At 39.4% G+C, this 22,069-nt stretch overlaps 1 protein-coding gene across 1 annotated transcript in view; it reads right to left on the bottom strand.

Annotated features, from left to right (window-relative positions):
* Positions 1-22,069, bottom strand: part of galnt9 (polypeptide N-acetylgalactosaminyltransferase 9) — a 206,271-nt gene that overhangs the window by 124,220 nt on the left and 59,982 nt on the right. The window contains exon 4 of the mRNA XM_061907126.1: positions 6,382-6,556. Coding sequence (XP_061763110.1) covers positions 6,382-6,556 — 175 coding nt within the window. The remainder of the gene's footprint in view (positions 1-6,381; positions 6,557-22,069) is intronic.

Below are 22,069 nucleotides of genomic sequence, written 5' to 3'. Positions count from 1 at the left end.
TCTCTAGCGTCCATGTCTTTGTCCATGCCTTGCCTTGTCTTCTGCTTATGTCCCTTGATCCTGAACCCCTTTATGAATATTTGGAGTGTTCCTTTCTTCCTCCTCAGCAGAGTGATTTTGATGATTTAGTTATTCAGCCGCAGTGGTAAGTTTCAGTTAAGTTTTTCATTCATTCCTCAAATTTGAGTGACTATTTTTGTTAAATACTTTATTAGATTAGTTAGTGTAGAAATGTTCATAGATGTTGTTTTGGTCCTCCTGTTGGAGCGTTTTTTGTCAAATACTGTTTATAGTTTATCTTTACTTTGGTGTTTTCCTCCGTTCGGAGTGATTTTCGGTTGTTCCTTCTTTTTCTGGAACCTTTTCACCAAGTAGTTTATTTTTGTGATTATAGATGTTTTTTCTTGACTCGGTGAGGTAAAAGGAAATTGTCAAAATAAAAGCCTGTCTGAAGTCCCAAATCTGCATCTGAGTCCAAATGCTTTTATCAAAGCGTGACAAAGAGAATCTAAGTGTCAACCCTTCAATACCGTTTGTATGTTTCTTTGATAATATGATGTTGAAAATTGATGTACTATGAATAAAATAGCCCATCTTTGAGAAGTTACTCTATGTTCCAACTGATATATGCTTCAAAATGCATCATGTGCTTGAAAGCCAATGTGGCCCCTGAACCAAAAAGTTTGCATAATGATCGTATTCCATTTGTTTGGGTTTAGGAAGCTTTATAAATAAATGTTACAAAAATGAATAGCTGATTTGGACTATGAACTGTCAATAGAGTACATATATATATATACTGTATATACTGTGTATGTATATGTATATGTATATGTATATGTATACATATATATATATTAGGGCTGGGCAACGATTAAAAATTGTAATCGAAGTTAATCGCACTATTTCTCCGATTAATGGCGATTAACTGCATTGTATACGCAAAGCCCAAAAATGAATTCAAAAGTAGTGTGTAGTGCACCTTTATTGGAATATTCTCCCACATGAACAAAAGCGCCAAAACATTTGTTGTGCAAACACAATTTAAATCAGTCCTTGTTAAACAGTAGCAGTTAAATAGCATATTTGATGAAAATCAACTGAAAAAATGTAAATACAAACATTTAAGCTTATTGCCACTGCCAGGGTATTTAAGTTATCCTGTTTGTTATGGAAAATAAATATAATCTACATACAAATCTCTGAGCCACAATCATAACATCTGAACAGGCAATTTCTGAGGTAACAGCTAAAAAACATTTTTTTTATCAGGGATCTTATGTTTAAAAAAACTATTTTATAGGTAGTGGACTGTTTTAGGGAATTTTTGATCAAATTATCCTGAGTAGCAATATTAATAATGTTGTGTTTATTCTGCGTAGTGCACTTAAAATAATTATGACCATATCTAGGAATTGATATGATGGGAATTTTCCGATTGTTTGCTTGGTGCTTTGATAAACTGAAGGCATCATATACATGGTACTATATTGTGATGTTATGAGCCAGGGAATAAAAGAACTTCCCTACCCAGCATGCAACAGGAGTGACGAGCATGCCCGGTATAGGTTGTGTCGCCATGACGACATCTTGTATGTTGTGATATGCACGCTCTGAAAGCAAACGTTAAGAAGTCAGCCAACACTCCTGGTCTGCATTATTCATAAATAGACAGACAACACATATACTCCGCTGCTTCACAGGCCGCTGGATGTAGCCGGCAAAGTATTCCCATGCTAGCTAGCCGGTCTAGCAAGCACGCCTCATTCAGTCCAAAACGGCCCGATCTATCCACATCCAGAATTGTCTGGCGGTCGTAAGTGATCCCGGAGTGACCACGCTGTAAGCCAGCCAGGAAATTTGCAGAATTGTCCGCTATTTTTGCCAAATGTTGCATCTTTACCAAGAGCCCCTCCACGCCGAAGAACATCCGGGAGATGCCATTTTGTTAAGAAAAGGTGTTAACAAAATAAAAGCATATAAACAATATACGCAAATGCGCGGTAAAATAATTGTCGGCATTAATAGATTGATGAGTTAACTCGTAATTAACGCTTTAATTTGCCCACCCCTAATATATATATATATTATATATATATATATATATAAATATATATATATATATATATTTGTGTTTTATCTTTAAGAAATATGTGTTTTACCTGCCACATGGCTTATCTGAGTACATTTATCCATAGTTGTGTTTGTAGTACTTACTAAAAATGTTATTTCTCTTAAAGCACATACCAAGATCGGCAACCATAAATCATGAAACATTTGATACAATGTTAATAAAGTGTCTTCATTATATTGTAATCGAATTCTTGTTCATGGCAGACTGTATGTAATGTGAAAAAAAGTAAATTGTTCTTTGAGTGCAACAAGAAAAACACAATGTGTTTATTGCCTTTTAATTGATATTTTAACTTTCTAAATTTGGTGTTTAAATGCAATAATGAACATATGTTTATTCAAAGATTTTGTGTTAAAATAAAGCCAGGTTTGACACTTATCCGTAGTTTCCTTTATTTTGAAAAGTATTGAAAATATATATATTTTGGTATCGGTATTGGACAACACTAAAATGTACATATATAATATACTGTGTGTGTGTATATATATATATATATATATTTATATATATATATATATATATATATATATATATATATATATATATATATATATATATATATATATATATATATATATATATATATATATATATATCTTATATATATATATATCTTTTGTGTCAAAAAGTCTGGATTTTTCTGTCAAAATGTTGTGATTTTTTCTGTTAAATGTCAGGTTTTTTTCAGTCCAAAAGTCAGGTTTTTTTCTGTAAAAAAACCTTGACTTTTATATGAGAAACTCTGGATTTTTTCTGTCAAAAAGTCAGATTTTATATATATATATATATATATATATATATATATATATATATATATATATATACACACATATATATATACATATGTATATATATATATACACACATATATATATATATATATATATACCTGTATATATATACACATATATATATATATATACATATACACATATATATATATATATATATATATATATATATATATATATATATATATATATATATATATATATATATATAAAACAGTATATTATATATGTACATTTTAGGGTTGTAAATGAAATAAATAAATAAATAAATACAATAATGATATATTGACATTAATACATTTAATAATGCATTTTGTAAATTATTATACTTTTTATTTCATATATTTTATATGTATATTTATGTATTACATAAATTGACTTTCATTATTTTAAGTATGCAGTTATCACTTTCCTCCTTTTTCTGATAATTTGCTCTGAAATACACTTCCCACATGTATTCATGGAAAACAAAAAGACATAGCGTATCTACAAAAAACACCTATTTGCTCTGTTGCTTTCCATAAAAGTTTGAGAAGCCCTGCTCTTTCCATCCCATCTCTCACCTGCCTCACAACCATCTCTCACCTGCCTCACAACCATCTCTCACCTGCCTCACAACCATCTCTCACCTGCCTCACAACCATCTCTCACCTGCCTCACAACCATCCCTCACCTGCCTCACAACCATCTCTCACCTGCCTCACAACCATCTCTCACCTGCCTCACAACCATCCCTCACCTGCCTCACGAGCATCTCTCACCTGCCTCACAACCATTTCTTATCTGCCTCACAACCATCTCTCACCTGCCTCACAACCATCTCTCACCTGCCTCACAACCATCTCTCACCTGCCTCACAACCATCTCTCACCTGCCTCACAACCATCCCTCACCTGCCTCACAACCATCTCTCACCTGCCTCACAACCATTTCTTATCTGCCTCACAACCATCCCTCACCTGCCTCACAAGCATCAAGATGAGCAGCACAAACATCATTTACAAACATCTGCAACATGACAAGTTTGAATAAAGTGCAATATTTGTGCTTGAAGAAGTATTTTGCTGGTAAACTGAAGTAGCAGGTAGACATTGGACTGAGACCCCCAGAAGTAATATTGCAAAAAATCTGCCCGAGGAAAGTCATGTAAAAAAAAATAAAATAAATGAAAAAATACAAGTGAGCTGCATCTTTGATTTCAGCCTACTCTGACATTTCTGTATTTGTCTCTCCTCTGTGTTTTGTGTGTGTTATACAAGTCTTGATGATTTTCTGTCAAAAAGTCTGGATTTTTTCCGTCAAAAAAGTCAGGATATTTTCTGTCAAAAAGTTGGGAAGTTTTGTGTCACAAAGTCTGGATTTTTTTCTGTCAAAAATTTTCTGTGAAAATGGCTGAATTTTTCTTGTGAAAATGTCTGGATTTTTTCCATAAAAACATTCGGGATTTTTTTCCTTGAAAAAGTCAGGATTTTTTTGCTCAAAAAGTCAGGATTTTTTTTCGTCAAAAATCAGCTTTTTTCCTGTCACAAAGTCAGTTTTTTTCTGTCAAAAATTCAGGATTTTTTTTTGGGTCAAAAAATCAGGAATTTTTTTATGTGTCAAAAATTCGGGATTTTTTAGTGTCAAAAAAATCTGGATTTTTTTTTGTGAAAAAGTCTGGATTTTTTCTGGGAAAATATCTGGATGTTTTCTATGGAAACTTTCTGTATTTTTTCTGTGAAAAAATCAGGATTTTTGGTCAAAAGGCAGGATTTTTTCCATCAAAAGTCTGTTTTTTTTCTGTCAGAAAGTCGGGGTTTTTTTCTGTCAAAAAGTTTCTGTGCAAATGTCTGAATTTTTCTTGTGAAAATGTCTGGATTTTTTCTGTGGAAACATTCGGCATTTTTTCCGTGAAGAAGTAAGGATTTTTTTCTGTGAAAAAGTCAGGATTTTTTTCTGTGAAAATGTGTGAATTTTTTTCTGTGAAAATGTCTGGATGTTTTCTATGGAAACTTTCGGTATTTTTTCTGTGAAAAAGTCAGGATTTTTTTGTCAAAAGGCAGGATTTTTTTCCATCAAAAGTCTGTAAATTTTTCTGTCAGAAAGTCGGGGGTTTTTTCTGTCAAAAATTTTTTGTGCAAATGTCTGAATTTTTCTTGTGAAAATGTCTGGATTTTTTCTGTGGAAACATTCGGCATTTTTTCCGTGAAGAAGTAAGGATTTTTTTGCTCAAATAGTCAGGATTTTCTCCATCAAAAGTCGTTTTTTTTCCTGTCAAAAAGTCATGTTTTTCCTGTCTAAAAGTCAGGATTTTTCTATCAAAAAATCAGGAATTTTTTTGTGTCAAAAATTCTGGAATTTTTGGGGTCAAAAAAATCTGGATTTTTTTCTGTGAAAAAGTCAGGATTTTTTTCTGTGAAAATGTGTGAATTTTTTTCTGTGAAAATCTCTGGATGTTTTCTATGGAAACTTTCGGTGTTTTTTTCTGTGAAAAAGTCAGGATTTTTTTGTCAAAAAGTCAGGATTTTTTTGTCAAAAGGCAGGATTATTTCCGTCAAAAGTCTGTTTTTCTCCTGTCAGAAAGTTGGGGTTTTTTTCTGTCAAAAAGTCAGGATTTTTCCGTCAAAAAGTTGCATTTTTTTCTGTAAAAAAATCCGGATTTTTTTTCTGTCAAAAAATATGGATTTTTTTCCGTCAAAAAATATGGATTTTTTGCTGTGAAAAAGTCAAGATTTTTTGGTCAAAAAGTGAGGATTTTTTCCGTCAAAAGTCTGGTTTTCTTCTTTCAAAAAGTCAGGATTTTTCTGTCAAAAACTCGCTTTTTTTCGGTCTAAAAATCTGGATTTTTACTGTGAAAAAAATCAGGATTTATTTCTGTTGAAAAAAAATCTGGATTTTTTTTTTTATTCAAAAAGTATGGATTTTTTTTCTTTCAAAATAACGGACAACCCTAACACCCACACACACACACACACACATATATATATATATATATATATATATATATATATATATATATATATATATATATATATATTGAATTAGCAGGTAGACATTTGACTGAGACCCCCAGAAGTAATATTGTAAAAATCTGCCAGAGGAAAGTAATGTAAAAATATATATATATAAAAAAAACAAAAAAACGAGTGAGCTGCATCTTTGATTACATCCTGCTGTGACATTTCCGTCTTAGTTTCTCTTCCTTGTCTTGTGTCATATTTAAGTGATCTTATTTAAAGATCCTTTTAGCGTGTTCCAACTAGGAATCAAGCAAAAACCTTCCTCTCACTGAGAAGGTCACACAGCAGAAAAAGTGCAGCACCAAACATAAAAAATGCAGGCAGGCGTCCAAAGTGCGGCTTCCAGTGACAATGCACATTTGTAGCGGGAAGATCAAAAGAAAGCGAAGCCGTCAGTTGACAAAAGACACAGGTGGGACATCTGACCTGCTTTTTGTTGAACAGGACGTTGTCTTACCAGCCTGAGTTGAACTCCACGTGGGCATCAAAGAAGCCGACCACGGGGGCCGTGGCCGCGTTCCAGCCGTGGATTCTGGCCCGGATCAGACCTTCCCGCTTGATGTTCCGCACAATCTTCACCAGGCCGGGGTAGCGCTTGTTCACATAGTGGTCCAAGTTGAATTTCAGCTCCACTGCAAGAGGACACATGTCAACACAACTGATCATTCAATAATTCAGGAGTCAGGGACAGAAAGTCACCACAAACAGAAATGTTGCTTTCCTTTATTTCAATTAGAACAGACATTCTCAAATTGCTGTACGGTGCACATGCGCCATCTAGTGGCACGCCGAAGAATCACTTGGATAAAGTACAGTGTTTTATGTTCCTATTTTTTTTTGACAAGAACAAGAACGTATCACCGTCTCCAAAGTTATGATACTCCCGTATACTAAAGTAATGTCCGATCATTACCTTATAAAATTCGAAGTTCAGACTCATGTTCGGCAAGCTAATAAGAATAATAACTGCTATAGCAGCCGCAACATTAATGCTGCCACAACGACGACTCTTGCGGACCTACTGCCCTCGGTAATGGCACCGTTCCCAAAGTATGTGGGCTCTATTGATAACCTCACTAACAACTTTAACAACGCCCTGCGCGAAACCATTGATAGTATAGCACCGCTGAAGTTAAAAAAGGCTCCAAATAGGCGTACGCCATGGTTTACTGAAGAAACTAGAGCTCAGAAATTATTATGTAGAAAGCTGGAACGCAAATGGCGCACGACTAAACTTGAGGTGCACCATCAAGCATGGAGTGATAGTTTAATAACTTATAAACGCATGCTTACCTTAGCTAAAACTAATTATTACTCAAATCTCATCCGCATTAATAAAAACGATCCAAAATTTTTGTTTAGTACTGTAGCATCGCTAACCCAACAAGGGACTCCTTCCAGTAGCTCCACCCATTCGGCAGATGACTTTATGAAGTTCTTTAATAAGAAAATTGAACTTATTAGAAAGGAGATTAAAGACAATGCGTCCCAGCTACAACGGGGTTATAGTAACACAGATACGATTGTATATACGGCGGATACTGCAAATATCCAAAATAGTTTCTCTCGTTTTGATGAAATAACATTAGAAGGATTGTTACAACGTGTAAATGGAATAAAACAAACAACATGTTTACTTGACCCACTTCCTGGGAAACTTATCAAGGAGCTTTTTGTATTATTAGGTCCATCAGTGCTAAATATTATAAACTTATCACTTTCCTCGGGCACTGTTCCCGTTGCATTCAAAAAAGCGGTTATTCATCCTCTCCTTAAAAGACCTAACCTCGATCCTGACCTCATGGTAAACTACCGACCGGTGTCTCACCTTCCCTTTATTTCGAAAATCCTCGAAAAAATTGTTGCGGAGCAGCTAAATGAGCACTTAGCGTTTAACAATCTATGTGAAACCTTTCAATCCGGTTTCAGGGCAAATCACTCGACTGAGACAGCCCTCGCAAAATTGACTAATGATCTATTGCTAACGATGGACTCTGATGCGTCATCTATGTTGCTGCTCCTCGATCTTAGCGCTGCTTTCGATACCGTCGATCATAATATTTTATTAGAGCGTATCAAAATACGAATTGGTATGTCAGACTCAGCCCTGTCATGGTTTAACTCTTATCTTACTGATAGGATGCAGTGCGTCTCCTATAACAGTGTGACCTCGGACTATGTTAAGGTAACGTGTGGAGTTCCCCAGGGTTCGGTCCTTGGCCCTGTACTCTTCAGCATCTACATGCTGCCGCTAGGTGACGTCATACGCAAATACGGTATTAGCTTTCACTGTTATGCTGATGACACCCAACTCTACATGCCCCTAAAGCTGACCAACACGCCGGATTGTAGTCAGTTGGAAGCGTGTCTTAATGAAATTAAACAATGGATGTCCGCTAACTTTTTGCAACTTAATGCCAAAAAAACGGAAATGCTGATTATCGGTCCTGCTAGACACCGACCTCTATTTAATAATACAACTTTAACATTTGACAACCAAATAATAAAACAAGGTGACTCTGTAAAAAATCTGGGTATTATCTTCGACCCAACTCTCTCTTTTGAGTCACACATTAAAAGCGTTACTAAAACGGCCTTCTTTCATCTCCGTAATATCGCTAAAATTCGCTCCATTTTGTCCACTAAAGACGCCGAGATCATTATCCATGCGTTTGTTACGTCTCGTCTCGATTACTGTAACGTATTATTTTCGGGTCTCCCCATGTCTAGCATTAAAAGATTACAGTTGGTACAAAATGCGGCTGCTAGACTTTTGACAAGAACAAGAAAGTTTGATCATATTACGCCTGTACTGGCTCACCTGCACTGGCTTCCTGTGCACTTAAGATGTGACTTTAAGGTTTTATTACTTACGTATAAAATACTACACGGTCTAGCTCCAGCCTATCTTGCCGATTGTATTGTACCGTATGTCCCGGCAAGAAATCTGCGTTCAAAAGACTCCGGCTTATTAGTGATTCCTAGAGCTCAAAAAAAGTCTGCGGGCTATAGAGCGTTTTCCGTTCGGGCTCCAGTACTCTGGAATGCCCTCCCGGTAACAGTTCGAGATGCTACCTCAGTAGAAGCATTTAAGTCTCATCTTAAAACTCATTTGTATACTCTAGCCTTTAAATAGACCTCCTTTTTAGACCAGTTGATCTGCCGCTTCTTTTCTTTCTCCTATGTCCCCCCCTCCCTTGTGGAGGGGGTCCGGTCCGATGACCATGGATGAAGTACTGACTGTCCAGAGTCGAGACCCAGGATGGACCGCTCGTCGGGACCCAGGATGGACCGCTCGCCTGTATCGGTTGGGGACATCTCTACGCTGCTGATCCGCTTCAGATGGTTTCCTGTGGACGGGACTCTCGCTGCTGTCTTGGAGCCACTATGGATTGAACTTTCACAGTATCATGTTGGACCCGCTCGACATCCATTGCTTTCGGTCCCCTAGAGGGGGGGGGTTGCCCACATCTGAGGTCCTCTCCAAGGTTTCTCATAGTCAGCATTGTCGCTGGCGTCCCACTGAATGTGAATTCTCCCTGCCCACTGGGTGTGAGTTTTCCTTGCCCTTTTGTGGGTTCTTCCGAGGATGTTGTAGTCGTAATGATTTGTGCAGTCCTTTGAGACATTTGTGATTTGGGGCTATATAAATAAACATTGATTGATTGATTGAACGTTTGATCATATTACGCCTTTACTGTATATACCTTTATATACTTATAAACATACCTATACTGTATATACCTTTAAATACATATATACATACATATATACCTATACTGTATACACCTTTATATACATATATACATACATATATACCTATACTGTATATACCTTTATATACATATATACATACATATATACCTATACTGTATATACCTTTATATACATATATACATACATATATACCTATACTGTATACACCTTTATATACATATATACATACATATATACCTATACTGTATATACCTTTATATACATATATACATACATATATACCTATACTGTATACACCTTTATATACATATATACCTATACTGTATATACCTTTATATACATATATACATACATATATACCGATACTGTATATACCTTTATATACATATATACATACATATATACCTATACTGTATATACCTTTATATACATATATACATACATATATACCTATACTGGCTCACCTGCACTGGCTTCCTGTGCACTTAAGATGTGACTTTAAGGTTTTACTACTTACGTATAAAATACTACACGGTCTAGCTCCATCCTATCTTGCCGATTGTATTGTACCATATGTCCCGGCAAGAAATCTGCGTTCTAAGAACTCCGGCTTATTAGTGATTCCTAGAGCCCAAAAAAAGTCTGCGGGCTATAGAGCGTTTTCCATTCGGGCTCCAGTACTCTGGAATGCCCTCCCGGTAAAAGTTTGAGATGCTACCTCAGTAGAAGCATTTAAGTCCCATCTTAAAACTCATCTGTATACTCTAGCCTTTAAATAGACCCCCTTTTAGACCAGTTGATCTGCCGTCTCTTTTCTGCTCTGCCCTCCTCTCCTGCGTGGAGAGGTTATTAGGTGACCACAGATGAATTGCTAGCTGTTTAAAGTCGGAACCCGGGGTGGACCACTCACATGTGATTCAGTTGATGCTGCGCTACTGACCTGTATCCACTCAAAATTATCTCCTACTGGCCCCACTATGGACTGGACTCTCACTATTATGTTAGATCCACTATGGACTGGACTCTCACTATTATGTTAGATCCACTATGGACTGGACTCTCACACTATTATGTTAGCTCCACTATGGACTGGACTCTCACTATTATGTTAGATCCACTATGGACTGGACTCTCACTATTATGTTAGATCCACTATGGACTGGACTCTCACACTATTATGTTAGCTCCACTATGGACTGGACTCTCACTATTATGTTAGATCCACTATGGACTGGACTCTCACACTATTATGTTAGATCCACTATGGACTGGACTTTCACACTATTATGTTAGATCCAATATGGACTGGACTCACACTATTATGTTAGATCCACTATGGACTGGACTCTCACACTATTATGTTAGCTCCACTATGGACTGGACTCTCACTATTATGTTAGATCCACTATGGACTGGACTCTCACTATTATGTTAGATCCACTATGGACTGGACTCTCACACTATTATGTTAGCTCCACTATGGACTGGACTCTCACTATTATGTTAGATCCACTATGGACTGGACTCTCACACTATTATGTTAGATCCACTATGGACTGGACTTTCACACTATTATGTTAGATCCAATATGGACTGGACTCACACTATTATGTTAGATCCACTATGGACTGGACTTTCACACTATTATGTTAGATCCAATCTGGACTGGACTCTCACACTATTATGTTAGATCCACTATGGACTGGACTCTCACTATTATGTTGGATCCACTATGGACTGGACTCTCACTATTATGTTAGATCCACTATGGACTGGACTCTCACTATTATGTTAGATCCACTATGGACTGGACTCTCACTATTATGTTAGATCCACTATGGACTGGACTCACACTATTATGTTAGATCCACTATGGACTGGACTCTCACACTATTATGTTAGATCCACTATGGACTGGACTCTCACACTATTATGTTAGATCCACTATGGACTGGACTCTCACACTATTATGTTAGATCCAATATGGACTGGACTCACACTATTATGTTAGATCCACTATGGACTGGACTTTCACACTATTATGTTAGATCCAATCTGGACTGGACTCTCACACTATTATGTTAGATCCACTATGGACTGGACTCTCACTATTATGTTGGATCCACTATGGACTGGACTCTCACTATTATGTTAGATCCACTATGGACTGGACTCTCACTATTATGTTAGATCCACTATGGACTGGACTCTCACTATTATGTTAGATCCACTATGGACTGGACTCACACACTATTATGTTAGATCCACTATGGACTGGACTCTCACTATTATGTTAGATCCACTATGGACTGGACTCACACTATTATGTTAGATCCACTATGGACTGGACTCTCACACTATTATGTTAGATCCACTATGGACTGTACTCTCACACTATCAACTAGATCCACTATGGACTGGACTTGGACCGGTACTTTTCAGAGGCTCTATAGTAGCGACTATGATTCATTAGTATCGCAGTACTACACTAATACCAGTATACTGTACAACCCTAGTTTACAGTAGATAGTATTCAGGTGGAGGTAGTAGTAGAACATGCAGTGAGTACACTTCACATTTAAGCACATTTAATAGCAGCTCGGCTTTGAAATAACATCTAAAATACTAATTATTTAAATAATTTCCTGGACAAAATCTGTAGTTGGAAGACTTTATTTTGCTTTTGACGAACAAACTCTCTCGCACATGCTCAGTGTGTGCAAGTATATCAGCATTACATGTAGTTGGGAATGTGATAACAACAGCTAAAGTGTGTTAATTGCTATTATGTTCATCAGAACCCAAAAATTCATCAACATTATTTTACAATGAAAATGTATAAATTGTGTTCTGTATTAAGATACTTTAAAATTAGTTTTTATTTTCGTTATCATTTTAACAGGAGTTATTGTGTGCTCTCTAATTGATGTATTTCTTCTTTGACAGATCATCAGTTAAATGAGAACATGCACTCTCCACTCCTGCTGATCAGGCTGCTCGTCATCACTGGAAACAAAGTTTGCCAGGCAGCCATCCAGCCGCACAAACTGCTGTCTGAGTCTGACGATAGACGGCTGCTTCTTTGGGTTATTGCTGACTGTTCCACTTTCAGAGGGAGAAATTAATAAGCATGCAGGAGACGCTAGGGCTTTGAACGTCTTCCACAGATGTGTTAGTTAGCTCGCGACATAAATCATTCACTGGATGTATAAAAAACAAAAAACTGAAAAGACTAATCCTCAGTCAGTAAAAAGAGTAAAAATAAAGTCAGGATTATTTATGGGAGCTTGAAGCAAGCTCTTTTAAGTCCAGCGACAGTTAGTATCGAAGCGAAAAAAACTAAACAAAAGTAAATTGTTCATTCAAAGTAAGACTAAGAGGAGAAGTTTTTAACGAGAGAGATTATTCTAGATTGTACCTAATGTCATGACTGTTTTTATTGACTATTGAGTATTTTATTGATTATGGGATAAGCAGTAGAAAATGGACTGATGGTACTTTTTCATCACTAATTGTTTGTCTTTTGTACACTAATTGTGATGCTTAGCTGGCATCGTGGCGTGGTTGCGTTCTCTCGTGGATGCAGTTGGAATGGAACACAGCGTGAAGATTTATTCTTACTATAAGTGAAGTGAATTATATTTATATAGCGCTTTTCTCTAGTGACTCAAAGCGCTTTTACATAGTGAAACCCAATATCTAAGTTACATTTAAACCAGTGTTGGTGGCACTGGGAGCACGTGGGTCAAGTGTCTTGCCCAAGGACACAACGGCTAGGATGGCAGAAGCGGGAATCGAACCTGCAACCCTCAAATTGCTGGCACGGCCACTCTACCAACCAAGCTATACCGCCCTATACAGACTAAGAACCAAAAATACTTGCACGAAGGCACTAACAACAAAAAAACAACAGAACTAGCATGTGAGCTAGATAGAACTAAGGACGCTAGCATGTGAGCTAGGAAAATAGCTCACATGCTAAAATAAAGGTAGTTACCACAACGCGGGATAGCGACGTCACCTGTTGCATGGAAAGCAAATTACACTGTAAGAACGAAAGACAAACAAAGGCAGGCTTAAATAGGGAGGATAATCAAAGGCAGGTGCGCGTGAAAGACAAAAAGCAGGTGACACAAATGCGTTACTATGGGAATGGAACGAAACAGGAAGTGCCGCCAGGAACTAAGGAAGACAAAATAACAGAACACAATATACCGAGATATAACAAAAGCAGAATATGACATGATCCAAGTAGTGGATCATGACACTAATGTCTATATTTTGGGCCAATGGTTCTTTGTTTTACTTTTGCAATAATATATTTAAAAAAATGTATATTGCTATTTTTATCTTTGGTATGAAAAATATTATGTAATATTTTGTTGGTTCTCTGTTGTTGCTGTTTTTGTATTATGACATTTTATTATTGGATCATGTTGTACTGCATTTTAATCTTTTGTTTTGGGATTGTGTGATGTTTTTTTGCCTGGACCCCAGGAAGAATAGTCCCCACTGCGGTGTAGACTAAGGGGAATCCTTAATAAACTAAACTAAACTAAACCTATTTTCAGATGGTTACTTGGTGACGGTTTAAAATCATATGCAACAATTGCGAAAACAACATTTTATCGTCAATATCAGCTGCTGAGTTTAATTTGGTAATGATTTCTGCTGGTGGTGTGCCTCTGCATGTTTTCGATGAAACAAATGTTTTGGCTCAAAAAAAATTGAAAAACACAAGAATAAACATTCACGATCTCCCAGGAGTACGGGGTATCGGACTGTCTGATTGTGGCGGTCCACTCCCTGTATGATCAGTGCCAGAGCTTGGTCCGCATTGCCGGCAGTAAGTCGGACACGTTTCCAGTGAGGGTTGGACTCCGCCAAGGCTGTCCTTTGTCACCCATTCTGTTCAGAACTTTTATGGACAGAATTTCTAGGCGCAGTCAAGGCGTTGAGGGGATCCGGTTTGGTGACCGCAGGATTAGGTCTCTGCTTTTTGCAGATGATGTGGTCCTGATGGCTTCATCTGGCCGGGATCTTCAGCTCTCACTGGATCGGTTCGCAGCCGAGTGTGAAGCGACTGGGATGAGAATCAGCACCTCCAAGTCCGAGTCCATGGTTCTCGTCCGGGAAAGGGTGGAGTGCCATCTCCGGGTTGGGGAGGAGACCCTGCCCCAAGTGGAGGTGTTGAACTACCTCGGAGTCTTGTTCACGAGTGAGGGAAGAGTGGATCGTGAGGTCGACAGGTGGATCGGTGCGGCGTCTTCAGTAATGCGGACGCTGTATCGATCCGTTGTGGTGAAGAAGGAGCTGAGCCGGAATGCAAAGCTCTCAATTTACCGGTCGATCTACGTTCCCATCCTCACCTATGGTCATGAGCTTTGGGTCATGACCGAAAGGATAAGATCACGGGTACAAGCGGCCCAAATGAGTTTCCTCCACCGGGTGGCGGGTCTCTCCCTTAGAGATAGGGTGAGAAGCTCTGCCATCCGGGAGGAACTCAAAGTAAAGCCACTGCTCCTCCACATGGAGAGGAGCCAGATGAGGTGGTTCGGGCATCTGGTCAGGATGCCACCCGAATGCCTCCCCAGGGAGGTGTTTAGGGCACGTCTGACCGGTAGGAGGCCATAGGGAAGACCCAGGACACTTTGGGAAGACTATGTCTCCCGGCTGGCCTGGGAACGTGGTTGAGGAACGGGAAGTCTGCGCTTCCCTGTTTAGGCTGCTGCCCCCGTGACCCGACCTCGGAATAGGCGGAAGGAGATGGATGGATGGTTGGATGGATCTCCCAGGCGAGAAAGCGGCTCACAAGATCATGATGTCAATATAGCAGCAACAACTTAGACAAACTTTATTGATCAACAAGGGAAATTGTTGCACAAAGTAGCTCAGTTACAAAGGATGGAAAGGATAAGGATGGAAAGGAAAATGCACACAAGGGCACAAAAAGAGGGCTAAAACAAAAGGTTAAAAGTTGACTAAAAATGTACCATAGTAGCAATATAAAGTATGACACATATGTAATATTATATATGTAGAGTATATAATTAGGGAGAGGCAGAGCCGACGGGCCGACAGCGGGATAGGACAAATACTTGTCCTACCCAAGATGGCGGCCAGGAGGCGGAGTATGCAGCTGAACATAGAGGCGAGGTGCGGCTGGAGTGCCACCGCAGCGATCAGAACCAGGTGCGTAATTCACACACCTGCTGTCAATCCGTGCATCTCCTCCTGCTGTATAAAAGGGGAGAAGGAGGAGCAATCGGGGCAGACGAACAAGACGAGCGAGACCAGACGAAAGATGAGGACGGAGTCACCGGCGACTGAAAGGCCAGCCGAGTCGAGCAGCAGAGGAGGAAGCGCTGGAAATCGTCGCGACCGACTGTGACACAAACTTGTTTATTGAAATAATAAACGAGAGTCAAACCTGCTCAGCGATGTCTTTCATCAATGGTCCATGCAACCTGCACATTGGCGGCTGGATGGCGTTCACAATAATATATACTTAAAATATCATATTACTGTACGCAATACAGCTCCAGCAGAGTAGTTTTAGTCTTGATAATAATAATTAAAATTCAAAAGTAAATGTTGATCAATGTACAATGAAGTGTTTTAAATGTAGAAAAAAACAAAATCAAAACATGACCCCTTTAAGAGACGCAATCTTCTGCCAACGCGTTTAATAGCTATCCATCCATCCATCCATCTTCTTCCGCTTATCCGAGGTCGGGTCGCGGGGGCAGCAGCCTAAGCAGGGAAGCCCAGACTTCCCTCTCCCCAGCCACTTCGTCTAGCTCTTCCCGGGGGATCCCGAGGCGTTCCCAGGCCAGCCGGGAGACATAGTCTTCCCAACGTGTCCTGGGTCTTCCCCGTGGCCTCCTACCGGTTGGACGTGCCCTAAACACCTCCCTAGGGAGGCGTTCGGGTGGCATCCTGACCAGATGCCCGAACCACCTCATCTGGCTCCTCTCCATGCGGAGGAGCAGCGGCTTTACTTTGAGTTCCTCCCGGATGGCAGAGCTTCTCACCCTATCTCTAAGGGAGAGACCCAAACTCATTTGGGCCGCTTGTACCCGTGATCTTATCCTTTCGGTCATGACCCAAAGCTCATGACCATAGGTGAGGATGGGAACGTAGATTGACCGGTAAATTGAGAGCTTTGCCTTCCGGCTCAGCTCCTTCTTCACCACAACGGATCGGTACAGCATCCACATTACTGAAGACGTCCACCGATCCGCCTGTCGATCTCACGATCCACTCTTCCCCCACTCGTGAACAAGACTCCTAGGTACTTGAACTCCTCCACTTGGGGCAGGGTCTCCTCCCCAACCCGGAGATGGCACTCCACCCTTTTCCGGGCGAGAACCATGGACTCGGACTTGGAGGTGCTGATTCTCATTCCGGTCGCTTCACACTCGGCTGCGAACCGATCCAGTGAGAACTGAAGATCCCGGTCAGATGAAGCCATCAGGACCACATCATCTGCAAAAAACAGAGACCTAATCCTGCGGTCACCAAACCGGAACCCCTCAACGCCTTGACTGCGCCTAGAAATTCTGTCCATAAAAGTTATGAACAGAATCGTTTAATAGCGAGGCTTTGCAAATGTTTACTGCACACAAACCTTTAGTAGATCAGGCCCTTAATGTGTAATAATTACCAGGAGAAAAATTACGAGGCTGTGCAATCCTGGCGAATAAAATCCTGGCTTGCATCCACGAGAGGAGAGTTATGGAGCCCAGCACATAATATTCAAACTATTCATCATCCTGGGAAGACATCGTGGAAATGTACACGGGGCGTCCTTATTTCTTCTGACGACCAGAGAAAAAAACGAGTTTGATGTTTTTTCATACATTAATATTAGGGATGCACCGATTAATCGGTAACCGAATATATTGTAGCAAAAAAAGCCACATTCGGCCTTCGGTGGAATGAGTTAAAAACAAGGCCGAATAGTGGCGTGTGACGCAATTTTTTGACGCGGTGACGCAATCAACCAACGTGGGATATGTTGTGTACCTGTATAAGTGTATGAGGTTACAAGCACACACTTAATGAGATTTACTTGAGCCTTCTGTTTACATTATTAGCATATCTACTGTGGCTAAGCAGACTTTTGCCAAAAGGACAATCATTCATTTAAGTCTCATCTTAAAACTCATCTGTATACTCTAGCCTTTAAATAGACCTCCTTTTTAGACCAGTTGATCTGCCGCTTCTTTTCTTTCTCCTATGTCCCCCCCCTCCCTTGTGGAGGGGGTCCGGTCCGATGACCATGGATGAAGTACTGGCTGTCCAGAGTCGGGACCCAGGATGGACCGCTCGCCTGTATCGGTTGGGGACATCTCTACGCTGCTGATCCGCTTGAGATGGTTTCCTGTGGACGGGACTCTCACTGCTGTCTTGGAGCCACTATGGATTGAACTTTCACAGTATCATGTTGGACCCGCTCGACATCCATTGCTTTCGGTCCCCTAGAGGGGGGGGGGGGTTGCCCACATCTGAGGTCCTCTCCAAGGTTTCTCATAGTCAGCATTGTCACTGGCGTCCCACTGGATGTGAATTCTCCCTGCCCACTGGGTGTGAGTTTTCCTTGCCCTTTTGTGGGTTCTTCCGAGGATGTTGTAGTCGTAATGATTTGTGCAGTCCTTTGAGACATTTGTGATTTGGGGCTATATAAATAAACATTGATTGATTGATTGATGGTTTATCCACTTTAATGCACTTTATTTTTTTTTGGAATGCATGTTTTGTTTGAAGGCCTACTATAAATGAAAAACGTTGTGCTTTTTTTTGAAAAGCAAAGACTACTGGAATATTAAAAAAATGTCAATATTGAATAAAAAAATTACTTTATTTGAAAAACATGCGATGAGGTGGCGACTTGTCCAGGGTGTACCCCGCCTTCCGCCCGATTGTAGCTGAGATAGGCGCCAGCGCCCCCCGCGACCCCGAAAGGGAATAAGCGGTAGAAAATGGATGGATGGATGAAAAACATGTTTAAATATTTATTCTAGGCTATTTATGCAATATTAAAAAAATTGTGAAAAACTGCATTCATTATTCTGTATTCGGCCAAGCGTTTAAATTTTCATTTCGGTGCATCCCTAATTAATATTGACCAACACGACCTACGTCAACCAAAGACAAAGACATGTGGGAGTTAACAACAACTTTGTGTCTTTGAACCAATTAGACTAACGACTAACTAGCAACCAAAGACAAACACAAAATTATATCCATTGTTACAGTTGTTTGTTTCACTGTTGAAATGTGTCTAAAATGCTGAATCCTTGTATTATAGAGTGTAATATAATGTGTGAGTCTTGGAATTTGTTTTAAACAAGACAAGTGAAGATATTTTTGGAGAAAACTCCAAAAGCAGTGAAGTTGTCACGTTGTGTAAAAGGTAAATAAAATCAGAATACAATGATATGCAAATACTTTTCAACTTATATTCAAATGACTAGACTGCAAAGACAAGATACTTATCGTTCGAACTGGAAAACGTTGTTATTTTTTTGCAAATATTAGCTAATTTGGAATTTGATGCCTGCAACATGTTTCAAAAAAGCTGGCACAAATGGCGAAAAAGACTGAGAAAGTTGAGGAACGCTCGTCAAACACTTATTTGGGACATCCCATAGGTGAACAGGCTAATTGAGAACAGGTGGGTGCCATGAAATGCTCGGTTATTCCCAAACAAGGATGGGGCGAGGGTCACCACTTTGTCAACAAATGCATGGGCAAATTGTCGAACAGTTTAAGAACATTTCTCAACGAGCTATTGCAAGGAATTTAGGGATTTCACCATCTACGGTCTGTATTATCATCAAAAGGTTCAGAGAATCTTGAGAAATCCCTGCACATAAGCGATGATATTACGGACCTTCGATCCCTCAGGCGGTACTGCATCAAAAACCGACATCAGTGTGTAAAGGATATCACCACATTCGCTCAGGAACATTTCAGAAAACCACTGTCAGTAACTACAGGCGGTCGCTACATCTGTAAGTACAATTCAAAACTCTACTATGCAAAGCGAAAGCTATTTATCAACAACACCCTGAAACACTGGGCCCGAGATCATCTAAGATGGACTGATGCAAAGTGGAAAAGTGATCTGTGGTCTGACGAGTCCACATTTCAAATTGTTTTTGGAAACTGTGGACGTGGTGTCCTCCGGAACAAAGTGGAAAAGAACCATCCGGATTGTTATAGGCGCAAAGTTAAAAAGCCAGCATGTGTGATGGTATGGGGGTGTATTAGTGCCCAAGGCATGGGTAACTTACACATCTGTGAAGGCACCATTAATGCTGAAAGGTACATACAGCTTTTGGTGCAACAAATGTTGCCATCCAAGCAACGTTATCATGGACGCCCCTGCTTATTTCAGCAAGACACATGTTACAACAGCGTGGCTTCATAGTTAAACAGTGCGGGTACTAGACTGGCCTGCATGTAGTCCAGTACTGTCTCCCATGGAAAATATGTGGCGTAATATGAAGCCTAAAACACCACAAGGGAGACCCCGGACTGTTGAACAACTTAAGCTGTACATCAAGCAAGAATGGGGAAGAATTCCACTTCAAAAATGTGTCTCCTCAGTTCCCAAATCTTTACTGAGTGTTGTTAAAAGGAAAGGCCATGTAACACACTGGTAAAAATGCCCCTGTGACTATTTTTTTGCAATGTGTTGCTGCCATTTAATTCAAAGGTATTGATTATTTGCAAAAACATGAAATATCTTTTATTTGCAGTCTATTCAATTGAATATAAGTTGAAAAGGATTTGCAAATCTTTGTATTCTCTTTTTATTTACCATTTACATAAAGTTCCAACTTCACTGCTTTTGGGTTTTGTTAGTAATCTAAAGCTTTGATCAGATCATCCACAGTGCCTGAAATCCATCATTTTGCATCACCATTATATAATAAGACATAACACATGCATCATATGTGATCAGGTTTACACTGGATGGATCTCATTTTGTGGAATGCGTTAATGAAATGCAAATCTGTATGACTCATTATTTTTTTGATTCTTGGAAACATGGTGAACAACAACGACTGGACTGACGCACACTCAGTGCATCAATTGAAATATTACATTCGTGTTTTACGTCTCAATCCAATTTAATGTCACGGGCTCCAGGAACTAATGCGTCACAACATTCATCATAAATGTCTTTGTTTGAATGAAAGGTAGGGACTGACTCATTCCGGAAATGGGAAAGTGCATATTAAGAGTCCGCCAGAGTAGAAGGATCCAACACAGCTTGCACATTTGCACAATTGATCATTAATGTACTTAGAAATGCTGCAAGAGCTCCCGACATCAACGGGGAGGAATCGTGCATGATGACATCATTCAGCTTTATGTCCTCGTTCATAGTTGTGTTATCAAGCAGTTTTACTTTGGGTGTCAATTGAATAACATTGCTAATCACTATAAATAATATTGTGAATCTTTACCAAAGGCATGCAGTAAATTTAGGCCTGCGCTTATAAATTTGAGTGTGATGTAAGGGTACCATCATGAAAATCACATTTAATACAAAAAAACATTATTATGGTCTTACCTTTACTTATAAATGAAGTCCATGCACAGCTCCTTCTGATCAAAAGCATCGATAACTTGTTTATAGAAGTCTTCCTTATCTTTCTTCAGTTTTAAAATCTCTCTGTCTCGATGGAGATCTTCCTTTATTACCTCCTGCTTCCATTGAAAGTCCAGTTTAGAAAACTGTTTTATTTTAGATATGTAATCCTCCATGTTAAAAGTGCAAGCGAGAGGAAAAAATAAATGATCGCTGCTTGTTGTCACTTCTTCTGCAGCCGAGTAGTCGCAAGAAGGATCACTAGCGCCCTCTACCACCAGGAGGCGGGAGTCATTTAATGACTCACATTTGACACACGCAGCTACGGTATATTAATAAAACATAGCTGCTTACTGTTCTTTTTAGCATATTCAATAGCTCGGACCTTAAATCCTACTGAATAGCTCTTAATCTTCTTCCCTTTATGCGTTTTCAAATGATTGAAATCAGCCTCCTCCATTTTGAAAATGATGACAGGTGAAGTGTCACTTGTGACGTGACGAGTTTGACCCGGTGGAAATTCTAGGCATAAGCTAATTATTTGGCGAAACAAGTTTGACCCGGCGGAAATTCTAGACATGCGCTAATAAAAATAATATGTTGCGAAACGAGTTTGACCCGGCGTTAATCCTGAGCCGGTGGTAATGCTAAGCATGCGCTAATTATTTTGCAATACGAGTAATTCTAGGCAGGCACATACTATACACCCAGTGGCAATTCAAGGAAATGCTGTAATTGTTATCGTATAAATAGCCAGCCATCATATACATCCACCACAATGGGGGGTCCAGTAGTTGGGGACATTTATTGCAACAGTGTG

Source organism: Nerophis ophidion, linkage group LG07 (genome assembly GCF_033978795.1).
Source record: "Nerophis ophidion isolate RoL-2023_Sa linkage group LG07, RoL_Noph_v1.0, whole genome shotgun sequence".
Classification (NCBI taxonomy): Eukaryota; Metazoa; Chordata; class Actinopteri; order Syngnathiformes; family Syngnathidae; genus Nerophis; species Nerophis ophidion.
This window is presented reverse-complemented; position numbering and strand designations above follow the sequence as displayed.